Genomic DNA, 18859 nt, shown 5'->3' on the forward strand with positions numbered 1-18859 from the left:
AATCGTAATCACAGCTCCGCTCAATCAGAGGATTTCACACCGCGAGCTTCCTCTGGCCTCGTCAACATCACCAGTGACAGATCGCAGACACCCGGGCTTTCTTAAAATTAATCAAACAGCTGGGAAATTACAGGGTCCGACCAGATGACAGTCTGAGCTCAAATGATAGCCGCACGGTGACATCACAAAGCGCTATAGGTGGCAGTGCCTGTGGCAAGGCCTTCATCTGAACAGATGGATACGCTACGACATCACAGACTCTCGCTGCATGGAGAGATGCATGTGGTGAATTGAAAGAGAGAACATCCATAAACATGCTCAAATGAAAAGAAAAGGTATTTTTTCTAGACAGTAATGAGATTAAATTGAGATAAAAAAGTGCATTTTATGCACCATTAATGCAAATTTCATCCAAATCACACACATCACCTTTAAAGTTCCCTTGTAGTCAATTATTTTATCCCTTAAAACTCACCAAAATGACATATTTAAACGTTTTTGCCTTAAAATAGCTTGAATAGCCTCATTTAGAATACGCGGTTCTATGAATATGCAAATGAGCCCCGCCTCCACTCACTCACTCACAGAGATCCACTCGTTGATGATCACACGTTGACCTGTCTTTGGTTCACTGCAGTTTTAAGGAGAAAATGCTCAGCAATGGTTTGTCTTTAAAAGACCATTAAAAAGACCACATAGACATAAACAACATTAAAAGCTGGATTTTCACCACAAGGGGACTTTAAATGAATCTTAAATGAGAACTCCATTAAGTCTACTGAGCAACGAATGACACAAATACAAAGGGAAATGAGTGATCCTTCATTGTGGTGAAGACGCACACTCAGCAGTAAGAGTAATTGGCTATTCTTGAAGGTGGGCTTAGAGGTGGCTCTAGGTATCATGTAACAACAATGAATAAAGTGAGCAGAGAGACAGCACAGAGATAGTGATATTACCGGGAGGACACTGAGAATAAAAACTACACCTGACCAAGTCACAGACATGAGCAAAGCAGGCTTTTACTGACACACTTTCCGGAGCATAAAGACAGAGCGACGAGAACCTCCTGAAAGACAGAGAGAGCCGGGGTAGATGACATCCTTCTGTGTTTGTAATTACGCGGCTCTGTCAGAGGCGAATGCATCACGAGCGAAGGTGGCAGCGAGGAGGGAGAAAGAGGGCGCGCTCTCAAACTGAGATGCCATCTGGGCCTGCGTTCTCCTCGGAATGATAATACTGCCCAGCTTCCGCATGCACGCACGCACACACACATATACACACCAGTGCTTGGATGAAATGAGAACACATGCCCGCTGGTGTGGATGAGACGCAAACAGCAAGAACAGTTCCGGATTCCTCCAGAGAATGAGACAGCTGAGCTGGATGGCTAAGATAAGACGTGAGAGACATGCTAGCAAATTGAAAGAGGATGAATGCAACACATTTGGAGGCTGCGACTACTTTTTAGTTCCTGCGACTTCGGCCAATCAAAAAAGGCATGAGTGAAGGGAGGAGGGAGTATGACATCACATAAAAAGAGAAAATTCGTTTTTCAAAGCACTGTTGGGAGAAATGTCTACTACAAAGTGATTCATGATTGTTGCTCAAAAAAGAGAAAAAAGAACAATGAAAAATACTAAACGCCTTAATCATAGCAGATACACTACCACTTGCAACCCCAGGTTCATTGTAAATACTGTATGTGATGATTTTGGCTACATTTTAGCAAATCTCCCAAAACATACCTATATGTATGTAATTCAATGCAGGTTCCAGTTGAAATTAACACTAGTGGCAGTAAAACACCAACGAATTTGGTTCCTTAAAAAATATATACTGTATATTGCAGGGCAGATTATCGATTAGTAAGACTTATTTTTATGCGGTTGTTTGCACAACACTATGTTGTGACCTCAAAACATAGTGCATGATTTGTAAACTGATGTATTTTCACGTTTTCATCAGTACATTTCTTCTATAGCACTGCACTTGTGATGTGGAGCGATCTAGTAACTACACAAACCACAATAAAAGAGCTCTAATAAAAGACTTGCAGAAGCTAAAATGGCATGGCTGATTCAGCGTTAGCATTTTAAATCTCACATTTGCTTTTGTTAACACTATTGGTTAGGTTTATGGTCGGGTTGAGTGTAGGTGGTATGTGCCAAATCAAAGTATTTCAGATTTTGCAGAAATGTCGCCAGAGTCACGTATGAACATTGACCACTGACGTCTGAATGTGCAATCTGAAAGAACTTCCAAGTATTCTTCCAAGAATCTTTTCATGATGCTGTGAATAAACAGTGAGTCAGCAAGTTAGCAGTTGGAGAACTGCTAACTCAGTCCCACGCAACAGCTAATTCTGGCAAATACAGGTTGTTGCCAATCAAGGTTAACCAGCATGGATGTTGGAAGGAAGGTTGTGGGCTTCCTCTCTACCGCAACGCTAACACTTTTGTGCTTAAGTGTGGGTGAGGCTGGAAATGCAACGGATGCACTGATGCAACAGTGACAGTGGCCACCTGTGCCTGTAGGGAAAAAAAAAAAAATCCCCCAGAATGCAATTGCACAGGCAGGGGATGCTTCAGTGGCGCAAAGCCCTGCCATGAAAAGGAAGGAGGAGGGATACGCTCTGCGCATCACCGGCTCTGGCACAGACCCACTTCAATTAGCTCAGTGTGCTGTGGAAGAAGCAGACAGCAGTGCATCAGAGTGTCTGAACACACACCGTCTCTCCTGTGCAGAGAACACACGCACTGCAAAGAAACACACTTCACATGCAAAGGCAAAAGGGTCATTTCTGTTATGCAGTTCTACGGCACCTTCTGAGCTCTGTAACTTTTAATGAATATGTTTGTGAGATAGTTTAAAAAAGCATTACTATAAAAAAAGATAAACAAGACCTTGAGAAATATGCCCTGGACAAGCTTAGACATTTCATTTAGATCATTTACACAATGATTGGTCAACCATGGTCACAAGTTCCGATGGTAACGATGGAAACGACAGAAACAGCAAGAAATGGCTTGTTTTATACAATAAGACAATATTCACAAGAAAAACATTTCTAGAAATGAAAAAAATGTATACCCCCCCCCCCCCCCCCAAAAAAAAAAAAAAAAAAAACTGGAATATGTTAGAAGCACCAAGACAAATATGGCAACATCTGCTCAAACCTAAACCAAAATGATTTAAAATGAATCCCATTTTCACTTAATTTTGATATTGTGATAAAAGAAATACTATTGTATGATTAACTTTTGAATGACGAATTGTATGATGATTTACATTTTTAAATATTGAGTTTCATTTGTTCTCCAATATAGTGAGATAAAAATACCAGGAGAGATTAGAATCCAAACTGTAGCAGCATCTCGTTCCTGGACTTCGCTCTGAGTGGATACTTATAATGAATTTGCATGTTCATATATTTCTGTGGTCTTGTCCCTTGTGTAAATGCCCTTGTGTGTTAAAAAAACCTAGATCTGTCTACACACTCTGTTGTATGTAATGATTTCTGCCCTATTTAAAAGTGCAAGGCAGCACCTTCCTTTTTCAGAACGCTACTGGTGCCATTTAAATAAACGTAGGGGGGAAGGGGTTTATCCCATCAGCCAGAAAAGCCAGAGCAAGGCCTCGGGGCAACTCCGGTGTGTGTGCTGTTTAGGCACATTTATAAAAGAGAGAGTATTTGTGTGTATGTGTGTGCTGCCTCAGGAGGTGCTGACACAGAGGAAATGATGGTTCTTAGTGGTGAATGCTACTGAGCTAATATGCAGCAGGAGCGAGATTCAGCTGGGCTCCATACTGAGGCCAGCATATGGGCTACTCTGTCACACAAACACACGCCGCATGCCTCCAGGCTCTTTCACAGAACCACCAAATCCTAATAACTCCCAGCAAAATCATGCTGTACAACTGACCAAGCCCCTTAAATGATCCCTCGAAATCCCGCTGCACAACTAACTCAGCTCTTCAACAACACCTCACAACTTTTGTATACAACTAACTCAGGCCTTCAACAACACCGTAAGACTCTACTACACAAACTGAGCCCTTCACCAGTGCCCTGAGAACTAACTCAGCCCTCTCTAATTCTACTATACATCTAACTCAAAACTTCAATAACGCCTCAAAACTCTGTAACAGTAGGTTACGGGGCTTATGTCAAGGTCATGGGTTCGATTCTCAGGGAATGCATGATTAAATCTATAGCTTTAATGCAATGTAACTACTTTGGATAAAGGCATCTGCAAAATGCAAGTGGAAATGTTCTACACAACTATCTCGACCTATTTTCCTAACAAACTTCAATAATGTCTCAAAGCATTACTAGACAACTCAGCCTGTTGACAACCAAAAACTCCCCCTAAGAACTAACTCCTCAACCCTTTGAAAATGACTCTACAACACAACTATCTCAACCATTCAACAATGTATTAAAGCTCTACTACACAACTAACTCAACCTTTAACAACTCCTCAAAACTCCACTACACAACTAACTCAATATTCAACAACGCCTCAAAACTCCACTACACAACTAACTCAACCTTTAACAATGTCTTCAAGCTCTACTAGACAACTAACCTTTAACAACTCCTCAAAACTACACTACACAACTAACTCAACCTTTAACAACGCCTCAAAACTCCACTACACAACTAACTCAACCTTTAACAACTCCTCAAAACCCCACTACACAACTAACTCAACCTTTAACAACGCCTCAAAACTCCACTACACAACTAACTCAATCTTCAACAATGCCTCAAAACTACACTACACAACTAACTCAACATTCAACAACGCCTCAAAACTCCACTACACAACTAACTCAACCTTTAACAACTCCTCAAAACTACACTACACAACTAACTCAACCTTTAACAACGCCTCAAAACTCCACTACACAACTAACTCAATCTTCAACAATGCCTCAAAACTACACTACACAACTAACTCAACATTCAACAACGCCTCAAAACTCCACTACACAACTAACTCAATCTTTAACAACTCCTCAAAACTACACTACACAACTAACTCAACCTTTAACAACGCCTCAAAACTCCACTACACAACTAACTCAATCTTCAACAATGCCTCAAAACTACACTACACAACTAACTCAACATTCAACAACGCCTCAAAACTCCACTACACAACTAACTTAACCTTTAACAACTCCTCAAAACTACACTACACAACTAACTCAACCTTTAACAACTCCTCAAAACTACACTACACAACTAACTCAACCTTTAACAACGCCTCAAAACTCCACTACACAACTAACTCAACCTTTAACAACTCCTCAAAACTACACTACACAACTAACTCAACCTTTAACAACTCCTCAAAACTCCACTACACAACTAACTCAATCTTCAACAACACCTCAAAACTACACTACACAACTAACTCAATCTTCAACAACGCCTCAAAACTCCACTACACAACTAACTCAACCTAAACAATAACTTAAACTCCACTGCACAATTATCTCAACCCTTCAATAATGCCTCAAAGCTCTACTAGACAACTAACTGAACCTGTAAATAACAACTAAAAAACTAACTAACTAAACCATTTGATAACTCTTCAAAACTCTACAACACAGCTGGTCAATCTTTAAATAATGCCTCAAACCTTTTCTACACAACTAACTTAATTATTCATTAATGTCACAAAACTTTACATCAACCCTTCGATAACACCTCAAAACTCCAATACACAACTAACTCATCCCTTCAACAATGCACAACTGGTCAATCTTTAAATAACACCTCAGATCTCCACTACACAACTTACTCAACCCTTTCATTACACTTAAAAAATAAACCTGTCAATTCAAACCTCTACTAGACAACTACTGGAACTGAACACGTAACTAGTTACTGAAAACTCACTATCCAACTAACTCTACACTTCTATAATGCTTCAAAACGACATTACACAACTAATGTTCACCAATAATTCCTCAAAACACAAATACACAGCTCAATCCTGCAATAGCATTTTGAAGCTCTACCACACAACTTTCTTAACTATTTGATAACATCTCAAAACTCCACCACATAACTAACCAAGCACGGTAAACATGGATCAATGCAAATTGGTCCATTAAATCTTAATCAAGACATTCCTCATTTAATATCAATTACTTAAAAATACTGAAAAACTAAGAAAGCACGAGACGCTTTTGAGAAGTAATCAAAGTGTTGAGTCTGGTTGTCAAAAAACACATAATCATTTTGTGTAACTGAGACATTCAATCTGTATGAAGAGCTGAAAGCACTAGGCACTGAGATGAGAACAAGGCTAGTGACCGCGACTGTCTTTTCAGAGATGGACAAGGGGAGAGGAACATCAGATGACAGGTACACACAGTCTCAGCGTTGTTCATATATCAGTTAGCAAATGAAGTGAAGCACAGAGCCAAGCAAATCCCTTCTCCGCTCTGGCCTCTCCGATTGGCTGGCACCTAATTGTGTTGCGCTGTCACGGGACGAGGCGGTAAGGAGTTAATAGGTTAATTTAAGAAAATGAACAGCCACATACATCACATGCTCTTGGAACGGAAGGTCACATTTATGCTGAAAACATGACTTTTTAGCTTCAACATCTTACCCTTTACAAAAAGTCCATACTGAGTTTTCAGTGTGAAACACGATTTTAGTCCTAGAGAGGTATGACAAATGCATTACATTGAAACTGTAAATCTACAATATACATGAGCAAGTCCAGATCTAACAAATCAAGGTCAGTTACGGCTTTAGTGTGACGATGCTATTAACAGGGAAATTTTTGGCTGTGTTCTGACATTATATAAAAACCTGCGAGAGCCATTAGCCTTTAACAAAGGATTAAAATGCACATTTGGTGTGCAAAGGGTATGAGATAAATCACGCTAAGTAAGTAAGGGAATCGATAATTTCTCAGATGGCCTGAATTGCTCTTTATCTATATTAAACAGAAGAGTCTAATGGATGGCACTTTAGATGGTCCCTTCGTGTCCTTTAAAAGGCATATGCTTGGTTCCTAGCCCAGAACATTTGAAAATTATTCAGAAGAGGCTAGATTCAATTAAACGTCTCTCTCGTACCTTGAACTTTGTGCTGCTGACGAAAGGTAAACACATCAATCTCCTTTTGCTACCCGAGCAGCAACAGTCCTCAAATCTGACCAAGCGTTACCTTCGAATCTGGAGCAGACTGAAAAAAATAGCCCAACGACAAGAACAGCAGAGCAGAGGCCTGAGCAAGACCAACATGCTGACATGGTGCTAAAAGAGATAACTGGATCCTTTTACCAGATCAGCTCGAGACATCTGGTATTTAGGACATTATCGACTGCTGATTGACCAGTATGGGTTTTTAGTAACCAATAATAAAGGCAAAATCAAGAGAGCAGGCTGGCTTTGATACTCAAACCACACATGAAAATGTCCAAATGTTACAACATTAGATAGCAAACCATAAAAACCAAGTGATATTTCATTTAAAGCTAGGTAGCATTCTGTATGCACAATATTTAAACAAAACATTTCACAAAAATAAGTTTGCTTGCATGGTTTTAAATGATAAAACGATCCATATCCTGTACAACATTAAGACAAAAAAATACTAATTTGACGAACTACACTTGTACTTCATCCATCCACTAAAAATCACTAGCTGATTGAAAGCAAATGCCAAAAAAGGCTTAGAGAAAATTAAGTTGATTCTAAGATTAAAAACTTTTAACTAAAATTAAAATGACAACACAAAATATAAAAATAAAACAAAATTCAAAATATGAATAAAAACTATAATAGTATCTCCATGATACTACGATAACACTGGCATGCCACTTCCTACAGGTACTATAGATGTCCTGGCACATAAGCTATAAGATAACAATGCGGTGCAATAACACAAGCACTCCTAATAGTGACAGACATTGCATTTAAATACAGGTAAAGTTAAATAACCACAAAAAACACTTTTTGATTTACACATTAGCTCTCACGCACCATCTCGCTGGAATATGAATTATTTCAGGTTATAGGATTTCGCTCTCCGAGGCAATAGGCAAGGATAAGGAACGACAGGAGACCAAAATCTATTGACATAAACGAGCTCAGATGTTGCCTTTTCATTCACCCTCTTACTTTGAAATCAATACGACTCTGTCCGTGTAGGTAGATTCTATTCACATTCCCCTCTCGCCCCGTCTCCCGGAGAGCCCGAGACTTAGTCAGCAGTCTGTGAGAAACCGTTTCAATTACACAGAGTGCTTTTAAAATGAGGGATGTGAATGCATTATAAAGCTCAACGCTGATGTATTCACTAATAATGATGGCATCCCAGGAAGCCGGCCATAATAATCCCCAATGACATATAGAGTAACTGATGGAAGCCGAAATGGAAAGGGGGGTTTGTCATGTGATTGATTTCTCCTTCAAATGAACCGGCGCTGCTCTTGAGCGAGGAGAACTGGGGCACATGACACGATGACCCCGTGACCCCTGTGCTCTGGTACATCAAGTACTGTCAGATGACAGTCTCTCTGTGCGTGTTCTTCACTTCTGCTCTAATGACCCCTCAAAGTTATCTTGTGACGGGAAATGATGATGTTCAGAAGGAAAGCATGTCTCCCTGAAACAGCATGACCTTTGCTCTGATGCCAACCTTATGAATCTTAGTTCAGTCTGTTCAATGCACAATCACCTCAGAGCATCTCAAAATATCACTGCGATGCGAAGAGCTACAATTGGACTAAACTTAGTGTCACTGGCACACTGTCTCAGAATGTAAGATGAAGTGAAACTCACCCCAGGAATATCTTCCAGCTATTGTCTGCAAACTCACAGCCTAGTAATCAAGTAGAAAACAGTTACAAAGTGGACGTAGAGGCCATCAAAGTGACATTGAAAGGAACAAAATGAATTTGCAGAAACAGAACTGAGATGGAAGCTCATAAGTGACTGGATTAGAACGCTCTACATGTCGCGTTCTTTACAAATAGTAAATCACACAGGATACTCAACGTATTGTGGGCATCTAGACACGACCAAAACGCAGCAGAGACCGTGTCTACTAGTCAATCCCCCTTGTGACACGACAGACATCGGCACAGATCCTCGGCAAAGACCACAAGAACCAGACCGGTCCTCCACACAGACCCTATGGCAAGCTTCAGGCTCCATACCGGCGTAATGAATCGCTCTTCAAACTAAAGGAACTGGATGAATATTTGAATGGTACCGATCCCAATCTGAATTCTGACTTGTGATGCAGCCTGAATCATAATCACGCACTGTTTGTTAAACGCTGTTCGCTGTTAATGTTGAATGAGACCTGAACTGAGCTGGACGATGACATAATTATTTGCAGAACTGCTTTATAGATGAAATGAACTAATTTAATAATTGATGATCTTTACAAAGGAAGAGTTGAATCAACACTGAACTGACTTCAGATGAACAACAGCCGAAATGCATATTTTTGTCTTTAACAATGTAAAGCTGCTTTTAAACAACCTGTGTTGTATAAAGCGCAATATAAATAAAGGGGACTTGACTCGACTATTATAGTATTGCGTCGTTAGTTTTTAGTTAGTATTTATTTTATTTTTTATTGATACTAAAAATATATTTATTTGTAATCAATATTTTTAACTAGCGACTTAATCATTGAGTCAGTGAACCCAAGAAATGGGCAAAATTCACAACACATTCTTATGAATGAAATTCTTCTTATCTAGTCTTTTCAATATTTCTAAATATTAACTAAGAATAAATAATTTATTCAAAAGTTAAGAATATTTTGAAAAAGCCAGAAAAAGCTAAATGCTTGAATGAAAATGTTATTTTTTTAGTATAATTTATTAAAAAATAATAATATATATATATATATTTTAATGAAAATGTAAAAAAAAAAAAAGAAAAAAAAGAAGAGAACTTGTTGCAATTCAATGCCAAGGTAAATAGCTGCTGACCTACTGAATTTGATATTAGACAATCAGACAACACTGGAGCCATCTGTGTCATTTTATGCTTAAGAAAAGATGTTCGAAAGAAAACACTTGAGAACCAAAACTGTATAACGTTCATGCTTTCAGTTAATAAAGCTGGTGGTCACTATGAACTGTCATTGTATAGAAAAGAGCTGCATGGTGATAAAGTTTAGAACAAAATAGAGAGTAAATAATGACAGAATTTAAAATAACACAATAAAATATGATATATTTAGATCTTTTCACTAAATGTATCATATTTAAGCATTCGGTGTGAAATACATTGAATAAGTAATACCATGTCCCATAGTGTCTCTGTCTCTAGTGTCTAATGAGCGCACAGCTCATTTCCTCTTCCGCTAATGCCACAAAGTGAGAGGAATTATAAAGTATCCCAGAAAGGACAGCTACTTTACAAATAAAGACAGAGTCCTAAAGAAGTTAATTCTGGATAAATTGACTTTGACCCCAGTAAAAATCCTCAGAATTAATTAATTGCTCCAATTAGGTGATGAATGTGGCCACTTAGACTAATTGTCAGTGGAGCATGGGCTTCTCCAGTCCTCATGGGACCTTTAAGGAGCTTTCAAGAAAGAGCTTTTTCTGAAAGTAAACCGCCTTGTATTGAAGTTTTAGAAGGCAAAGTCATTATAATCGGTCCTCCGAGAGTGATTAGCAGCACACGTCAGATTGTGTTTTTAGATGTGAATTTGTGTGAGAGATTAATGACCGCTGTTAGTGTGCTTGTGCTGTCTGGCTAGTGATAAACCAGCTGTTATGTAACAGCCCTGTTTCCCTGGTTAACTATAAGTAATAATTATAAGTAATAATTCGTCAATGAGGCTTCTGAGATTTGGGTAACAGAACAAACAAGTTCTTGATGAGTGGGAAGATTAGATCCATCTTGTTAACTTATTGGCAACTAACTTTTTTACGTTTTTTTTTAGTTTAGAGTCCAATTGTTACTATTAACTAACTATTAACTACAACTTTTGCCCCAATAAACTCCTAATTACTGCTTGTTAATAGTTAGTAAGGTAGTTGTTAAGTTTAGGTATTGGGTAGATTAAGGGATGTAGAATATGATAATGCAGAATAAGGCATTATTAACATGTGCTTTATAAGTACTGATAAACAGCCAATATCCTAGTAATATGCATGCTAATAAACAACAAGATAATAGTGAGAAATTGACCATAAACTAAAGTAATGCCTTTTTTTCTTTTAACTAAAGCTTGTCCAATAGTTATACATTATTGTCTTTGACTATCTGTACATTCAGTTTGAAGCTACTTAGGTAGTAAAGGTCAGTCTGACTGACTGTTTACATGCCATTTAGAGGCAGGTGTTAAAAAAAAAAAAAAAAAAAAGAAAAAAGGCACAGCAGTGTTTAGGTTTAGTGACTGTATAGAGAAAACATCAAATAAATGATCAGAAATGTGAAAGACTAAAAAAAAAAAAAAAAAAACACATCCATCCAAATTGATAAGATACTGATATCATCACAGACATACTAAGATTCAAGAGTTTGTGGTTTTGGGTAAGATTTTTAAATATTTTTGAAAGAACTCACCAAGGCTGAGATTATTTGATAAAACGTATCAAATATTTTTAACATATTATTACAATTTAAAATATCTGTTTTCTATTTGAATGTATTTTAAAATGTAATTTATTCCTAAAATGTCAAATCTGAATTTTCAGCATCATTACTCCAGTGTCTTCAGTGTCACATTATCATGTTTACAAAGAACTAATTATTTGATTGGCCAAAAATTTCCAGTTTAGTGGCATCAAATAAAAAATAAAAAAGATCTATAAGATATCACTGTTCAAGAAACATTTCTTATTATTATCAATGTTGAAAACTGTTCTGCTGCTTCATATTTTTGTGGAAACCATAATACAGGGTTCACCAATCTCGGTCCTGGAGGGCCGCTGTCCTGCAGAGTTTAGCTCCAACCAGCTCCAACACACCTGTTTGACAGTTTCTATTATGCCTAGTGAGACCTTGATTAGCTGGTTCAGGTGTGTTGGAGCTGGTTGGAGCTAAACTCTGCAGGACAGCGGCCCTCCAGGACCGAGATTGGTGAACCCTGCCATAATACATTTTATTCAGGATTCTCAATAGAAAGTTTAGAAGCATTTATTTGAAATAAAAATCCTTTGCATTCTTGCTGAATAAAAGTATCGTTTGAGGACATCTAATATCTTTCAAAGATTTGACGCAACTCAACTGGAATTTTTGGGCGAATCAAGTAAATAGTTCTATGTTGGTAGTTGGAAAACATGACTTTGTTTCCAGGCAGACTGATACACCCAGACTACAGCCAATCCGATTTCAGCCAGCTCTTCCCATTTCTGTGTGCAATATGCATCAGACTGGCAGTGTCTGTGGGTGGTCCATTGCCATGCCGTCTGAGGCTCGGCTTCCTAAGACTAAAGAATATCTTACATTTAATTCAGAATGTTTGAACATTTGAACATCGAATTTGAGTGCCTCGAATACTAAATATTATGTACGTCCAGTTACTACATTGCAGCAGTCAGTTATTTAGAAACCTTTTACGACACCATAAAAGAACAATTTGGTGTACAAACCATGAATGACCACTGAGCGTTAGAGTGCCTTACAGGCCCTCATACATCTCTGTTTCTATTACCGTCTCTATTCAAACAGTAACTAACTCCATTCTCTATGGATGTCAGCTGCACAACTTTGCCTTATGGGCCTTGTACTGACGGCAGCGGCTGCTCCCCTGATTAAATTCATCACCTTTATTACAGTGTGGAGTGCAGGGCCTAGCATGGCTGACTGCTCCTGTTGCCCATTGAGGGCATTCATCTGCACTAACGGGGGCAGGGGTTTACGCATTAGACTGTGAGCATCCCGTCTGCTTCACGCACATGCATCGCTCACAGGTGACGCGCCAGGGCCGGTCGCACGTCTCATATCTAAAGGCCACGCTACTCTTCAGAGCGGGGAGAAACATCTCTCTACAACACTGACTATGGCAAGGGGCTTCACATAATGTGTATCAAATACACTGGTGCTCGCTTGCACTTGTTAAAGTGGTTTTAGACTGTGGTTTTGGCCAGTGGACCCTTTTCACAGACTGTGATGACGCATTTCCACAGTTATTAACATTGTAAATCTAGTAATGTTAGATTATACTTTGGGTTATATTACCTTGGCATTAAATTTCAGAAAGCCAGTTGCTGTGTAATACAATGGCTAAAGGAGTGATTTGACATCTATCTCTCTTAACCACCTCAATCAATTCCTCAATATTAATTTTTTCCCTCTTTTGGAAAAGTCATAAACACTATTGTGATTTTTTTTCTTTTGCTTTTGGAGCAAATGGGAATGCAAAAAAACCCCAATAATAATAAAATAATATATATATATATATATATATATATATATATATATATATATATATAATTTTATTATTATTAGGGTTATTGCATATCGCATATGTGCAGCCCTAGTTAATAACTGTGGAAATATATATATATATATATACACACACATACAAGTTTGCCCAACCCAACTTCCCTTTATGAGAACCCCGAATATGTGAAAAGTTTCCATTGGTTTCCATTGGAACTATATATATATTTCACAAAAAAGCTCGGAGTTCAAATCATGGAAAAATCATTGGGGATTCTGAATTAGGATTAAACAATGTCCCCAATCACTAAGCTATTATTGCTCAAAATGTACAGTTCACAAGTTCACATTTTAATTTAAAATACATATTTGGCTTCAGCACACGCTCTAAATTCGCCTTGGATTACAAAATTAATACATATTTTAATATTTAATACAAAACAGTCAGTAGAGATAGAGGTGAAATTGGGGTGGTGGATTCCTGATTTTATTTTAATGTGATTAAAAAAACACAGTAAATCCTGCCCTCTGACCTGCATGCGATTCCATGTTTTAAGGCATTTTCCTATCACTGATGCAATTGTTCAATTGGGGGATTTTCTAAGCAAATATTGATATATGTGATAAACTGCACTTAATTTGATTAATGTAATATTATTGTTAATAGATTAACAGTTTTAAAATGTTATCTGTCATTCAAACAGCTTTCTCATCTAAAGTGTCTAAAATGACCAAGACAATCTCCCCAGAGCAACCCAGAGTTAGTGAAGTGCTCTAGGCCACAATAACAACACAGGATCCCAGACAGTCTTCAGTATACGGTGACTTCTGATTAAATGTGAACTTAGGACCTCTGGAAACTGAAAATTTCTCCGGCCTGGATCTATAACTACTAAACTAGCACCAAATGTTCAAGAAATAACAAAAAAAAAAACAATGATAATGATATAATAGTAATTTATGGGAGGATATAACAGTTCGTCTAGTTTCGGTAGATTACATTAGAGTAATTTACAAAAATTAACAGTGCTCTCACAGTAATAATGTCAGCAATTGCCTAAATCTAAAGTGCTCCCAAGCTACTGCTTGTACCCGATCGTGTGATATTACAAACAAAAGTGTAAAATGAATGCACATTATGAGATGGATGCAAGCCGACACAAACACACACATTCACACACTCTCATCCAAACAGAGCCAGATTTGTTGCATATTACAACACCCCATGGGGAATATCACACATGCGATCTCACGCAGCGTCTGAGCTAACGCTTGCCTCGATTATCAATGCTGCCACTGATTTTCAACACTCTCAATTCATTTCTCTGTTTTCATTCTCCAAGAGCCGTGCAGAAAACGTTCATGTATGATCAATGCAGTGGTCCAGCATGAGCGGTAGACCGTAATTTACGTTCTAGGACAGGATAGAGCTGAGCTCAGCAAAAGCTCGTGATTTAGGGTTGCTTTGGTGATGGTTCCACTATAGCGGCAAAGCATCTGAGATTAAGTGTGTTGAGGAGCGCAGGCCATATGTTGCAGTGCTGTAGCGCGACAACAGGACATACGTTTCTCAACGGACCCAGAAACACATTTTCTATTCTGATAATCACAAAAGACCATGACCAATTGTAATTCGTTTTCTAAGAGGCAACTGATCAGAGGCATGCATGCATTTGCACACCCTCTTAACATGCAGATCTGAGCAGTATGTCCTGTTTATCTAAGGTCAGGGATCAGTTCTGCAATGGTTCAATAGTGGAAGTGAAACCGACTCTCATGAGCACAAGACTAACTCGCTGTCTCAGTCTGACTGAGTTTGTGCTCCCTTGACAGCGTTATTAATTCAGATTTGCACAACCTAGACTGTGACAAACCCATAATATGTGGTGGAGGAAACTCCTCTAACTGGCATATTACTGAAAAAGATCACATTAAACAGCATGACACATCTCTACGCCAGATTCTCACCAACTCTCTGTGTAAAAAGCTGTGAAAACTCATGACGTGAGTCATACTGTACTTCACAATTGAAACGCATAATGTTATTCATGTTGGCAGGTAAGATCAGCCACATAGTCCTGATTACATGGCTAATGTTACAGGCGAACATCACTGATGTTGTCCAAAAGCTAGTTTCGACCAGAGGGAGAGGCTGTAAATGTGAGTGGCAAGAAGCAAACAAGAAAGCGACTTTTAAATTGCTGCAATTCACAAAGCACAGTAAAGCCAGGCCGCAGGCCCGCCCAAGGGGTATATGATGATGTCCGAAAAGCAAGTTTAACAGGATAGTGTATAACAGGCACTTTTTGGTGTATTTATAATAGTGTCTATATTGACAAATGAGAATATTTTTCAACAGAAGTCATTTTGCACTGACGTCACAGAGGAGTCGTTAGGCTTACGTCATTCCACTGCGATGTGCAGATGAACAGGATCCTCGGGTATTTAACTGCGGATGCCAAGGGACTACGTCAACACTGAAATGCCATGTTCGCCGCAGATGATTCACTGGCAAATAACCGCTATTTGGAATGGTGTATGTCAGCAATTATAAACCTTCCAACCTACCTAACTTGCGCAAAGGAGGGTGGTATCGCTCAAGGGTGTCAGAAATATGACGACTCTCTCTCCCTCACACTGTAATAAGTAAGTAATGATGAGTAATGAGTCAGTAATGTAGAGTAATGTGTGTAATGATGGAGTTTTATAAATGTAATTTCACTTTAGGTTTGCTCAAGAGGTTTTAAATTACTACAAGTACATCATGATCTGAAATTACACTTGCTTTGTTTTGACAACATTTTCTTTCACAAATTTTCAATTGGCAGTGAAATTACATAAAGTAAAAGAAATGAAAATGCATTTGTTAAATAGGCAGGAGAATTACAATACAAATGAACAATGAAAATCAGTCTGACAGAACTGCCTCTGCATCGAGGAATAAAAGGAACATTGAGCAATAAAAGGGGGCCCTACGTAGAAAAACATGGGTCGATAGATAGATAGATAGATAGATAGATAGATAGATAGATAGATAGATAGATTTTTTTATTATCCTTTGATCACTTTAAATGGATATTTAGCATAATTTTATTTGCAATAAAGGCCAAGGCTCTCTATAAAACATTTATAAAACAGACTAAACAAGAAAAAGAGCACAGTTTGTGCAAATATATAAACCTCATTAACAACTTTATAAAGTTGACAGCAGAAAATGGGTACAAGAGGTTATAAAGAATTAGTCAAGAGCCCCCTGGTGCCACAGTTCACGAAATTCCCACCGTTAACCACAAAGTACAGAGAGGTCGACTCCTCTGGGACCACAATTAATTAAACCATGTCATGGTGCACAGTAGTTAAAAGACTAATTTGACAAACTAAGCTACGTGATACTGATGTAGCTTATTCAGCGAGGGAAACGGTTTCCTTCACAGTTTATGCTGTTTAAAAATAAACGACATAGACTGTGAAGGAAACCGTTTCCCTCGCTGAATAAGCTACGTCAGTATCACGTAGCTTAGTTTGTCAAATTAGTTAAAAAAAAACAAAACAAAAAAAAAACACTTTTTTTTTTCAACTTACTCTTACACGCATAGTGTGGCATTTTGTTAGGTTATTTTAGTAGGCTAAACAACAGTTCTCGCGATGACTATTTAAATTGCAACGGTCCAGAAGAGGATCTGAAGGTGACAGTGAGTTTATCTTGCTTGTAAGCTCAGTCACTTATTTTCTGGTAAATGTTCATTATAACGTAGGCATTAGCAGTCCAATTATACGACTATTCACTCAGAAGTGATTTGGAACGTTCTCTTTTAGAGCAGGCAAACCGTCGGAACGGGCCAAATTCTAAATCGAATTTTCCATTAAAATCTGTTCTCTCCTAGAGTATATCTTTTAAGAGTTTAAATGAGAAACATTTTACTTGTACGAGTTTTCATTTTTTTTTACCTCATATCATTTTTACAATCATATTCTTACGGTGAAATTTACCTTTTGCATTACGGTCATTCACATATGAAACAAAAATATATTCTTCTAACGAGAAATCCATCAGAATCACTGTAAAATAATTTCGCAAGCCACAGGTACCCCCTTGCAACGGAGAAGTAGCGACTACCATATCCGAGCGCAAACTTAAGCAGCTTTTAAAGCTGGACTATAAGGCTGTAAACGTCGTGTGATTGATCGGCAAAATAAGGGTGAAGGTCTGACACCGAAAAAAAAAAAAAACACACAACTGGCGCCATAAATTGTTGCTATTAAGCGTTTTGCCATGCGTGGACAACCCGCGCGCAATTCCCAGCAATGCCATTCTGTGGGATTTGACGGACACATGTCACTTCATCAACATTACCTTCGTCGAGAAGCCGTTCGAGGTGGTTGAAGATCCCGCAGAAGTTGGGCAGACTGCTCATCAGTTTCTTATCGTTCATGAGCTGCATCAGATAATCAGGGGTCGGCTTCGGCTTTTCTTTCGTTTCCATTTCCCCCACCATATTCCACAGAAATCACAACCGACGCCCCAAAAATAGACAGGAAAAAGTCCCAAAATAAATAAAGCCTGGAATATAAATAATAAATAGAGTACAAAAACGCAAGTGAAGGAGGCAAGTGCCCGAGTCTTCCGCGGCAAAGGATGCTGTCTCTGTCTTTACGCACAATCCGCTGCTGCAATACTGCAATTCTGGGGATGACAGTTGTTTTAGGGCAGCTGATGAAATGAAATTAAATGAACAAAATGAAATATATACGGGTGGAGAGTGAAGCCAGGTCTCCTTTCAAAAACAATTCCCAATAAATCCCACAAGTTACTCGCAAAGGCGACTCCCGCGTGTCCAGTGTCCCTCTTAAGATTTATTTTAGCGAGAGATTTGTCCTTAACTTCCTCTTGAGGCGGTGGAAATGCACCCTTTCCCCGAGTTGCCCAAAGCTTCCTGTGTCTGGTCTGTCTGTGTATGTGTGCAGCACTAGAAACGTCTGTCCCTCCTGTCTCTCACGCGCAATAAAGGCGCTTTCTCAATGAGATTGGCATTCGGTCCTCCGTTACCGACCAGCTCTTCTTGCGCTCGCGAGTCCGTCACATGATCACTGAGTCCCAGCAGCAGAAATCAGACTGTGGGAGGAGAGAGAGAGAGAGAGAGAGAGAGAGAGAGAGAGAGAGAGAGAGAGAGAGAGAGAGAGAGAGAGAGAGAGAGAGAGACTGTATACATTTGAAAAACAATTAGCCCATTTTAAACGCAGACTCGATTCTGAAACATACGTTTCGTGATGGGTGTCTTCAAATGAACTATTAGGCCTATTTTTGTGAACATGAATATCCATCCATTCCCCAAAACCCTTGTTCTGCATCAATATCCAGCACTATTTCTGATATGTTTAAAGGCACAATATGTAACTTTTTTGCTTTAAAATTAGCAAAAATCACTATATCTACGTTATATATTTTTTTTTTTGTGTACTT

General features: G+C 38.6%; 1 protein-coding gene across 5 annotated transcripts in view; it reads right to left on the minus strand.

Annotated features, from left to right (window-relative positions):
* qkib (QKI, KH domain containing, RNA binding b) overlaps positions 1 to 18488 on the minus strand; it is a 111815-nt gene extending 93327 nt beyond the window's left edge. For 3 of the 5 annotated variants that reach the window (XM_084092829.1, XM_084092827.1, XM_084092828.1), the window contains exon 1: positions 17753 to 18488. In XM_084092829.1, the coding sequence (XP_083948955.1) occupies positions 17753 to 17894 (142 nt within the window). In that variant the 5' untranslated portion in view covers positions 17895 to 18488. The remainder of the gene's footprint in view (positions 1 to 17752) is intronic. The other 2 variants (XM_084092831.1, XM_084092830.1) reach the window with 1 other exon arrangement.
* Between the last annotated feature and the right edge of the window lie 371 nt (positions 18489 to 18859).

The sequence above is a fragment of the Abramis brama genome (assembly GCF_963993115.1).
Source record: "Abramis brama genome assembly, chromosome: 19".
Lineage (NCBI taxonomy): Eukaryota > Metazoa > Chordata > Actinopteri > Cypriniformes > Leuciscidae > Abramis > Abramis brama.